This window comes from Vespula pensylvanica, chromosome 2, assembly GCF_014466175.1.
Source record: "Vespula pensylvanica isolate Volc-1 chromosome 2, ASM1446617v1, whole genome shotgun sequence".
Classification (NCBI taxonomy): Eukaryota; Metazoa; Arthropoda; class Insecta; order Hymenoptera; family Vespidae; genus Vespula; species Vespula pensylvanica.
The window spans coordinates 12407087-12418485 of record NC_057686.1 but is presented as its reverse complement, the minus strand read 5'-3'; the positions used below and the strand labels follow the sequence as shown (position 1 = coordinate 12418485).

Here is an 11399-nt window from a genome sequence, read left to right as displayed (position 1 = left end):
ATATATATATATATATATATATATAAAACGAGAGGAAATATATTTTTCGCGATTACAGATGGATAGACGGTGGTACGTTGACCATAAAATTATGTCTCTGTTGTGTAACGATCGAGAACTCTCTCTTACTTGTTCGTCGTTATCCCAAACCTTATACGGTACGAATTCGAACGATCTTATTTCTTCTTACCTTTTACGGTAAAAGACACGTTTAATCCTATTACTAGTAGTTGCCGTTGAGAGTATTTCTCATCGATGATGAGATAATTATTATTGCCAAAACAGTTTAAATCGAAGGTAATAAAGAGAATCTCAAATCGATCCGAATTACGTCAGGCTAACGATCTACGTTCTCTAATAAAGTTTTATGATTTACATGTATTATCTAGCTAGCTAATAACCATCAACGTATGTATATGTGTACATAGTATAGAACGACGTACTATGCTATTTATCGCCTACGTATTTCGAGTAACAACCCACGTAATTTGCGTTAGAATAGATCATAGATGGTCACATTTAATTAACGTCCCCGTCCTCGTATATACGTACTCGTTTCTTCTTTCGCCCTATTCGAGCGATTCGAGTACCCTTTTCGTTTTAACTTTCCTTTTCAAGTGGGTCTGGCTAAACTTCAGCATTTCGAGTTTACTTACCGTAATGTAAAACTTTAAAGGACGTGAGTTTTCGGCTAATCCATCATTCCTGCTACTTTTTCGAGAGTATTAAAAAGATCAATGCCAGAAAATTTAATTTAAAGAAAAATTAATTTGATACATAACTTAGCAAGTCAACAATAGTTAATAAACTATGTAACGTAAGTTAAATCATTCTATTCTCATGCACACGTATACATATGTACATATATATATATACGCGTATACACGTATACATACATATTTAAAACTTTGTACACGTATTTAATGCGCACATTTATCAGGATAGCCTTCTCGTATAATTTTATTTCTTTCTATAACACGCATAACCATATACGTATATTCTTGAAAATATAATCATTTTAGAAATATTTTTCGTCGGATGATTCATTCCATGTATCGATCTTACGTTCTACATTTTCAAAGATAGACTAATCAAATAGTTAATCGAGTCGAGGCTAGTCAAGAATCACATACATATCTCTCAGGCAGCTTTCCATAAAAAAAGTAAAAAAAAAAATGGCGTCAATATTTGTCGTGGATTCATGAAGATCCCTCTCTCTGAGCTCACTCCACCGTATACCAATGCCATGACATTGTTATTCGATAAAAGCGAGTGAGAGAGAGAAAGAGAGAGAGAGAGAGGATGGGTGGAAGGGAAAGAGAGAACGTATTCGAGGCGATCGTACGCTCTCCACGCGTTTCATTTACTCTCCGCAGCACGAAAGTATGCATGGTAATACAGGAGTGACGTCATACGCATCGGTTCTCTCACGAACACACGAGCAATCCTTCTGAAGTAGGTGACGTCATGTTCCGATACGACTAGACAAAAAAAGTATTTCTTTTTTTTCCTCGGGACGTATAATAAATACGAAGAGAAGTCGTTCAATTTTGACCGATGGCGCCGAATACGTTGTTTTCATTTTTTTTCTCTCTCTCTTTTTTTTTTTTTTGTATTTAAACGATCTGCGCGTGTATTTGCGGCTGTGTATGCGTGCACGTGGAATGCGTCAGGATTTCGAGAGGACGCGAGATCAGCTCCACAAGCGACCCCGTGCCGCGCCCTTTCTGCCGTACACACATCGACGACAAAACTCGATAAACTTCCTTAGACTCGACAATCGTACACGATTATCGACTTGGAAAAATGGCGTCTCAAACAAGCTCTTTCTTTCTTTCTTTCTTTCTTTCTTTCTTTTCGTCCCTTGCAAAGATGCTTTAATCCTGAATTCCAGTTTGGAATTTTGAAAGTTCTTTCTTATCCTTCATACCTATCTTTTCGTTCTTTTCTCTATGAATTTCATAAAACGAAATACTTTTTCTCTCTTCATTTCTTTTTTTTTGTATAGAGGAAAATGTTTTTTTAGAAGATTATTAAATAAATTTTTATTTTTCGTATATATGCGTATATACATATGTATATAATATGCATAACGGATACCGTTCCTATAGAAGATATTTAAGTTCAGAAACGTTTACGTTTCGAAGAAGTACGAAGTTACCTTCCGTTATAGAAGAGGGATTCGAAAAACCGGTTTTTACAAAATATTCTTTGGTATAGTCGGACGACGTAGCCCGTTTCCACGCAGTATTCGATGTCCTCTGAAAGTTTCTCCCTTTAATATCTCTAGAGTATAATACTCACGATCAATACGATTGTGAGTAGTTGAATGCATTTCTGATGAATACCGAGTGTTGTCGAGAATAATTCTCGACGAAAAGAAGAGGAAAAATCGTAGACTAATTTGCTGATTGAATATTTTCAAAAGATAATATACCCGAGAAAAGAGAGAAATATCGATAAGGGTACTCGGTTTGATTATCTTTGAAAAGTCGCGCTAACTTATTCGATCTATTGCCGGTTGAAATTCTAATCGCGCATGCGCAAAAAGATGCCGCGGGCATTTTAAACAGCGGTCAACGCGAATCGCGTGTAAAACAACATATCGTGCTAATGTCTAGCTTATCGAACGCGGAACTTTCCTTCAGCGTTTATTTTGTTTCCTCGTGCTTCCTTTTATTCGTGAGTAATGTAGAAATACACGGAAAGATAGAATTCATTTTAAACTATAGAAACGAGAGCGTAGTATAACGACTCAAAATCATACGATGAAACTTGTTTATTTCAAGTATACAGCGCAACGAGTGTGTATCGTGCTATTATATTCAAATATAAATATAAACATACGCTTACACACCACTTTGTATCCTCCTTTCCATGTAGTTCAGAGTAAGCACGAATGGAGTTAATTTTTTCTGACGTATTTAACGTGCCATTCGTATGTATGTAGTATGCTCGACACGACGATAATTACGTACGACTCGTGCTACAAAAGGATTGCATCTAACTCGATGCGAAATATGACGAGACTTATACATTTACTCGATTTATAAATACTCTCGATACTCTCGATTTCTCGATTTTCTTTTCGTCGTCGTCGTGACGAGAATAAAGAGATAGAGAAATAGAGATAATGCTTGTTGGAAACGGACGAAAGAGAAACGAGACATCGAGAGAGAAAGGATAAAAAAGGAAAAGATATGTACATAGAAAGAGTAAGAAAAAGAAGAAGAAGAAGAAGAAGAAGAAGTATGGAAGAAACGATTCTAGCAAGAAAGCAAAGACGAGTCCTTATAAGTACGAACGTCCTTAACCTGCTTCTCTTCTCGCGGTGCCTTAAAGGCACTTTGACGCAATCTTCCAAGCAAAACGAGTCGATTCCTTGCGACTTCTCAAACTCTATACCTTTTGCGATCTTTTCCATAAAAGGATCGCTTCTCTCTCTCTTTTTCGTCTTCTCTCTTCTTCTCTTTTCTCCTCTCTATCTATCTCTCTTTTACTTATACGTTTTATTTATCCTTATTCTGAACAGATCGAGAAAGTATCAAAGCCGACTCTATCTCTCTCTTTCTCTCTCTCTCTTTCTTTTGATAAAACGAAATAGAGTTCGTGTCGTGACCCTTTAACTCTTTCGCTACGCCGGAGTTGCTCTCAGACATCTGAAACTTCATCGTATTATGCAAATTATTGGTTTCTTATTTAAATTATATCAAGTTAATATAGAATGAATTACAAATGAATAAAAAAGAGGATAAGTTAGGATAAAAAAAGAACGTTGATTGCCATGAAGATATAAAGATATGCTTAATTCAAGTAGAATTTTATTGGGTGATTATAGTCACTGTTTTAATATGCAACGAAAGTTCAATGTCGGACAACTTTAGTCATCTCTAGTAATAAGAGTTAAAAAAAAAAAAAGAAAACACAATTTTACGTTCTTTAACTTACAAGATAAACTTGCGATTGTCCTTTTTTGAATTATGGATCTCAAGATTTACGAATATGTGCGAAGTTTGAATCACGTTTCGACGATGCCCTCGAAAGTATGAGTTCCATTTACGGTATTCTTAATGGTCCCTGCTATATCATACGATACATCTCGATCATTATACGATATATTCTGTTTCGTGATGTACGTACCGTATCCTTTCGTCGAAGGATGCGTTTATTACGGTGGGCCATAAGCGGGTATGTTAGGCAGGTCGACAGCACGAGCCTTTCGAGACCGGTTTCGAGGACCTTCGCATGGTCTTGCCGTTGAAGGAAAAGAAGAAAAGGAACAGAAAAAGGAAAGGCAATGAAAAAAAAAGAAATCAAAGACAAAACTCATTTTGTGTCCTTGCAGACCCAAGACTCCAGTCAAAACTTTCTGAAATCTAGCTTGTATCATCCGACTTTTTTTTATTTATTTAATGTTCTCTTTCGTTTTCAGTCTTTTTTTTTCTTATTTTTGTTTTTTAGTTTGTAAAAAAATAACTTTCGATTTTATTTCAAATTCGAAATCTGACGTCGTCGTTAGTTCCTTGTCTTTTTACTTTTAGTTTTTTACTTTTAGATATATGTATGATCGTCGTTCTTTGTTCTCTAAGTAAATGATGAACAAAAAATAGGGGAGAACCAAACTTCTCACAAGAATGACTAATACTTGAAAGATCGTATGAGCCAGAGGGAAAGTGAACACGTGAATCACGTCGTAGGTAGTCTGGGAAACAGGTGTGACGATGTTGCTACCCATTGAAACACGTGGAAGAATCTTTGTATAAATTCACTAAACGATTATTATCCTTTTTAGAATGATTCTATAACGTTAATATAAATACGATATCAGAAGAACTTGAGCTGGTACTTCATTGAGATATTTAAGTTCATGTTAAGAAATAATAAATAGATAACGTTCCTTAAATTTTATTTACACTTTTCTAAACCGATTTTCTGCATTTTCTAAACTCATAGCATCGTCAATAGAAAAGAAAAAAACAAAAAATATTAATACGATATTAAAAGAACAGCTTTTATTTCATTGAAAGATTCAAGCTCGTGTGCAAATCGTACAAAAAAAAAAAAACGTCCTCTAAATTTCATCCACACTTTTATAAATTGATTCTATAAACTTTCTAATCTCATCGTATCGGCAAAGAAAAAAGAAAAGATGATGCAGACGTTATTACTTGATTTTTTCGAAAGTTGAAAAATTCACGCATATCCAAAGTTCGATTTCGAGCGAGATTCTTGTCTCTTGTCCGAGTATTCGCATAATGTTATAGCGCTATTTTAAATCGTTTCTCGTCAGCATGCGCATAAATCAATGAAGACGTGTCACGACCTCACTAATTATTTATTCTCTCGAGGACAAACGCGGAAATCGGTGTCGATCCTCGATGCATACTCATTTCAGTTTCACACTTTTTATCGCTTTAATCGAATAAATTAATTTTCGTTGATATATACATTATTTTAATCAATAATATAGTTCTGTATACATACGTTTAAAGTTCATATTTCACTGGACTACAAATAAAAATGACATTCTGTATATTTCCAAACCGTATAAACTTTTGTAATATCTAAATACAGTAGAGATTGATGTCTCTATGACGAAAGTTTTCACTTAGAAGTTTTCAAATTTTTTGAAAGTTGCAAGTTGCACGTTTCTAAGATTCTTCTTGTTCGATCGAAGAGTGTATATACATTCATTTCACCATTTCAAAGAATTCTTTTGACTTTAAAGAAACAAGAGGAAAAATAAAAACCAAGCAAAAGAGAGAGAACAATCGAGAGAGGCAGAATCGATCGGTCATCTCCTGAAAGCTTCTTCAGTGTCTCCCAACCAATCTGCTAAAATCTAAATCGTCGAAGAAGTTTTTTTTATTTGAAGGACTATTCAATAAAAAACAAAGATTAAAACTGTACATAAGTCAAGCTACAAATATCTATTAAGTTTTTTTTTTAGATCAAAGAAAAACATATTTTTCTATCAATTTTATTAATTTGTTACTGACTTTGTGACTAACAGTTATGATCTTTAAAAGAAGGTTAATGCACAAATCTAAAGAAATATTTGAAATAAATTCGATTCTTGGCAGCCATGATGATTCAGACGTTAACGTAATTTCGTTTCTTTCTAATAAGAAAAATATACAAAGTAGGATGGAAATACGACCGATTTAAAAGAGACTCGTCGTGTCGTTATCTATCTACCGAGTAATTTTTCTTTCTCACGTTGCCTTTATTTTCTTTGGCTCGACGCGAAATGGCGTACAACGTATACGTATCTGTATGTATGTGTGTGCGCGCGCGTACAAATACACACACACGTGCATCTACGTACGTATGTATATACGAGCGAAGGGATCGCGTGGGTGTAACATTCTTGAACTGTAAATGGCGCTTAAATTTCTACACTTGGCCGCGCTTAACCGAAAGACAAAGTGAGAGTAAAGGAGAGAAACATTGTGTTAGCTTATGTCTTTTTCGTTTCCATGTAACTCGTACCTTTCATGTAACACACACACAGAGTATATATACTACGTACGTTTTAACTATTACTATCAATTCTCTATTATCAATTGAAATGTTCCCATCTTATTTAACGATCAAATATAACTAAAAGTTTATCAGAAAATCAACAAAACTTCAAACGTATATCGTTTGAACATGAAAATAAACGTGTAATCTCTATATCTATTTCTTTTATTTTTCTAATTGAAATAATCTTATTCATGACCTTTACAATTACGAAATATTGAAATTAAAATGCTATATTTGAATATCTTGAAAAAAGTTAATTGAATTTTATATTATTATTTATTTCAGACGTATTCCGGACTATTCTGCGTCGTGGTAAATCCCTATAAGAGATTGCCGATTTATACGGAAAAAATAATGGAAAGGTATAAGGGTATAAAAAGACACGAAGTACCACCCCACGTTTTCGCCATTACCGATACGGCCTACCGTTCGATGTTACAAGGTAATTATTAGCGATAATGTATGTTTGCGATACTTTACGATATACTATTGAGAAAATACTTTACGTAATAGCGACAAACGATAATAGAAAGAACGTTCGTATATTTGAGAAAAAAAAAACCGTCTTGTATTTTGTAGATCGCGAGGATCAGTCCATTTTGTGTACGGGCGAGTCCGGAGCAGGAAAGACCGAGAACACGAAGAAGGTCATTCAATATCTGGCGTATGTTGCTGCTTCGAAACCCAAGTCCAATGCGGTAAGAACTTAACGCACGGACATTCTTTTAAGTCCGTCCGTAAGTTAGAAATGCTCTTTCTCTTTCTAGTTTCTCTTTCTATCTCCTTCTCTCTAGAGAGATACTTGTGTATGTATAGGGTGTCTCAGAAAAAAGAAATGGTTTCTTTAAGAAGAAATTTGGAAGATAAGATGGAAGAAAAATTGTTTCGTTAATATTAAAACATATTGGTGACCAGCTATTATACGTAAAAAGTAATATCTTCATAATCGAATTAAAATATTAAAAATTTAGAAATATCCAACATAATAAAACTGTACTATACAGTAACGATTTACACAATTACGTATCTACTTTAATAATTACATAAGTTGCATGCATGTTAAAACACGAGGATACTCGTGACCGGTCAACAATGAGTTAAATGGAAAACATTAGGTTAATAATATATATTGCGTGATGATAATATATAACGACTAAAGATCGAAAAATATCTTTCTGAGGGTACTTTTAATTTCTTAGCATTATACAAACGAATACATATTCAAAGGATAGTCCATAATTCAAAAGTACATATATTCATATTTATATAGATGCAAGTATAAGACATTAATGTAATTCGATTGTGAATGAATTCGAACGTCATCGAGATCGTTATCGAGATCGCTATCGAGATACCGCGTATTTCAAGAAATCATTCCATTGACACCGATCTGATATCTGCGAATATTACTTTTATAGCGTTCTGATATATATTACAACGATATAAAGAACTGAGTGATTAAATCGATATATTTTAACTAGTTGAGTCACTTTCGTAACGAGAAACGATTATTATATCGTTTGACAAGTAAATTCGATTCCTTTTTCACGAATTTTTCACGTAAATGGGCCGATTGATGACGGGAAGTCAGCATTTCTGTGAATCGGAAGATTTTGTAACCGCAAAGAGTTCGCATTAGCGGAACCCCAACCTCAATTTCCGAATCGTGACATCATTTCAAACCGCTTATTTAAATTTGGACAACTCGACAACGCGCATTCCACTTGTGTCTGATATTTCTTCCTTTATATATGTATTTATGTTAATTCGACACAAATAAGATGTCTTTACGTGTACGTGTATATTTATTCGTCTTATCGAGTTAATATATACTTACAATTAGTTATATATCCGACCATTAAAATCATATTACTCTAATCTATAGCAATGTTATACTTGAAAAGTTTCATAGTTATTACATTTGTTATAAATACCATTAGAGAAACATTATGAGTTAGTAATCTTATCTGTTGATCTACGTGATACATCGTTCATCCTATCTCACTAATTGCAAATCGTTAACTGCTTGCCGATGATAGCGTAACACGTAGGTATACGTTATTCTAGATTTATTTTCATGAATAATTAATTAATAATTACGCGTTCTAAACGAAATTACTAAAGAAAATGTAATGTAAAAATACTTTTGATACCATCGATTTGATATTATTATCTTTTTTTTTATCCTAGAATTTTGATATTTATTTCTTTTTTTTCTTTTTTACGGAATACATTTCTTACCATTCACTTTTATTTAAACGAATAGTACGAGTGCCTTTAAAAATAGCGACTTTCTTTATTCGTTTCTCGATTGCATACAGTAAGCTCTTTGTTATATATCCGTGCTACTAGCGATGCGTCGTCTGAAAATGCAAAGCTCGAACTGTGACGTACGTACGTATAAACCACGGTCATCTTCAATAAATAAAGATCGTTCGTTTCTGGAGCGTACTAAAATATCTTACGAGAAATATGGGAACTATTCGATCGTTTAATCTTTTCTAATTCGATCTCTTGAATTGACTAATCATTCTCTCGAAGAAAGATGAAACAATTTTTATTGTAAAGAAAACTACTTGGATCACCATATTTCGTATGATTAAACGTATTTAGAATTGTATTAGAATATAAGCGTCATTCTCTCGAGATGGAAAATAGAGTTATCGCCCGTATGAATTTATAGATTATAAATCGCTACGAAGAACGATCATTTATGTCATCCTGTCGAAGGCCACGGAAACTTTAATACGATTTCGATTAGTCTAAGCAAGCTCGCTTCATGATATATAGGGATAGAATAATGGCGATGATAGGATTCTAACGTCGATCAAGTTCAATCTATTTATATTGCGTCTTGTTTTCTTTCGATCTCCGTTAGTATATGCTGCCTGCTCGCGATCATCGAGAAACGTGCGACGTTCTCTCGAAGGACCTCTCCTTTTTCAGATAAACGCTCTATTTATCAACCCGAGTTACTTTGAGTCACACGCACGCACACACGCACAGCACAACCTACTTAATCGCCATGTTAAATGACTCATCGTCATGTGAAAACGATGCCTAAACTAGTTTTCCTAAAGAAAACTACCTTTTAAATTTGTCCTAATAAAGGTGCAAGTGAATGGATAGTACATGTACATTGAAGGTTTTGTACAGGCTTAAAAACTCTTAGTTAAACTTAACGACATACTCTTTGAATGTAGAATATTTTTAAATCCTATTTTTCAATGATTTAATGTTTCTAAATCGTATTAGATGATTTTGTTGGAAACTTGAGCATCATCGTAAATTTACTTTCTTTGAAAATAATCCTAAGTCATTTCTTCAAAAAGAAATAAAATCTTCTCATTTTAATAATAACAATAAAAATTATAATATGATGATGATACAAATAATAATAATAATTATTATTATTATTTTTTTGAGGCCTCTCTCCTGCGCATCGTGTAAACAAACGATAACGAGAAGGTAGTAGCAAGATAGGAGACACTGGGGATTGTATTTTGGACCGCGAGTAAAAGGCACATCGTCGGTTCTACTAAGAGATTTATAAATTCGTTCACATTAGGAATTCTTCCTTGCGGAGTAGATATATTATTTGTGTTATTTTAAACCAGGTTGAAAGTGATATAGGAGGACAATGAAAGTTCGTTACATAAATAACTGATAAAATAATATGCGAGGACTGCTGAAATCTTGTTGTTTAGACACTCATATACGTATACCCGTACATATATATATGCGGGTAACAGCAAAGATCGGTGAACCGTGAGAGCAATGCATATGCGAGGCCATGGCCCAACTAGATTTCTTTTTTTTTTTTCCAAGATACATATATCCTTTGTACCTTGTTATTTGTATCTACCACGATTACATTCGATCCCTTTACGTGTTACCGTAAACCTATCGTGATAAGATAAGAAGAATGGAGAGAAAAATGGAAATATCGACTCGAAAGAAAAAATATGGAATTTTATTTAATATTGAAAATATTCTTTCGTTTTCGGTGCTGACATTTTGGCTGCCTTCCATCAATAGACCCCAAGCCCGGCGTTAATCATAGTAAGTCGATATAAAACAAAAACCTATATGCATTTAAATTCAACAATCACATTTTCAATCAAATGCAATCAATGTTATCTGCTTTTTCTTTTTTCCTCTTTATTATTATTGTTATTATTATTATTATTATTATTATTATTTTTTTGTCTATACTAACAATTGGTTTTGGATTTTGGTAATAATGAATAATACTAAATAGATTGTATACACACATAAAACAATGCAAAGATGCAAGAATTAACGAACAATTTATATATATAACGATAATAGTTAATTCTTCGTTGCCGTCTAACAAAGATCTTTCCTCACCTTTTTCTTGCTGCTTATGGATCCAGGGATCTGGGAGTGTGTCGGACAAGTTTGCGGTAATTAATGTGAGGAGGAAAAAAAAACAATTATTAACATTGGTGTGGTGTCGTAAAATTGATGTCGTCTATGCCTTTTAATCCTCTGTGTTATTAATATTTTAGATTTTCCTATCCTTACATCGCTTTGCAGTTTAGAAAGAAGCCTGGATTAACCATCCATTAATATTTTATTATCTCTATTTCATTATTATTTAATTACTTATTTTTTTGTTCTTTGTATTTTTCTCTATTTAATCTAATTTTATAAGTTTTAATCGTCATATTAAAAAGATGGAAGATTATATTTTTAAACGAATATTGTATAATGATATTTCGTAAGAATGTATAATAATAGTATAATATTGTAGCTACAATTTGATGTCCATGTTCTTTCGTTCCGATAATGCTTTCAAGTTTTAGGTCACCCGGTATATATAATCCTTAATATATATATATATATAT

General features: G+C 33.3%; 1 protein-coding gene across 3 annotated transcripts in view; it reads left to right on the top strand.

Annotated features, from left to right (window-relative positions):
- The window catches only part of LOC122637540 (myosin heavy chain, non-muscle), a 25180-nt gene that overhangs the window by 5249 nt on the left and 8532 nt on the right, over positions 1–11399 (top strand). The window contains exons 2-5 of one of the 3 annotated variants that reach the window (XM_043829727.1): positions 6814–6970; positions 7108–7226; positions 10567–10590; positions 10926–10964. In XM_043829727.1, the coding sequence (XP_043685662.1) occupies positions 6814–6970; positions 7108–7226; positions 10567–10590; positions 10926–10964 (339 nt within the window). The remainder of the gene's footprint in view (positions 1–6813; positions 6971–7107; positions 7227–10566; positions 10591–10925; positions 10965–11399) is intronic. The other 2 variants (XM_043829728.1, XM_043829729.1) reach the window with 2 other exon arrangements.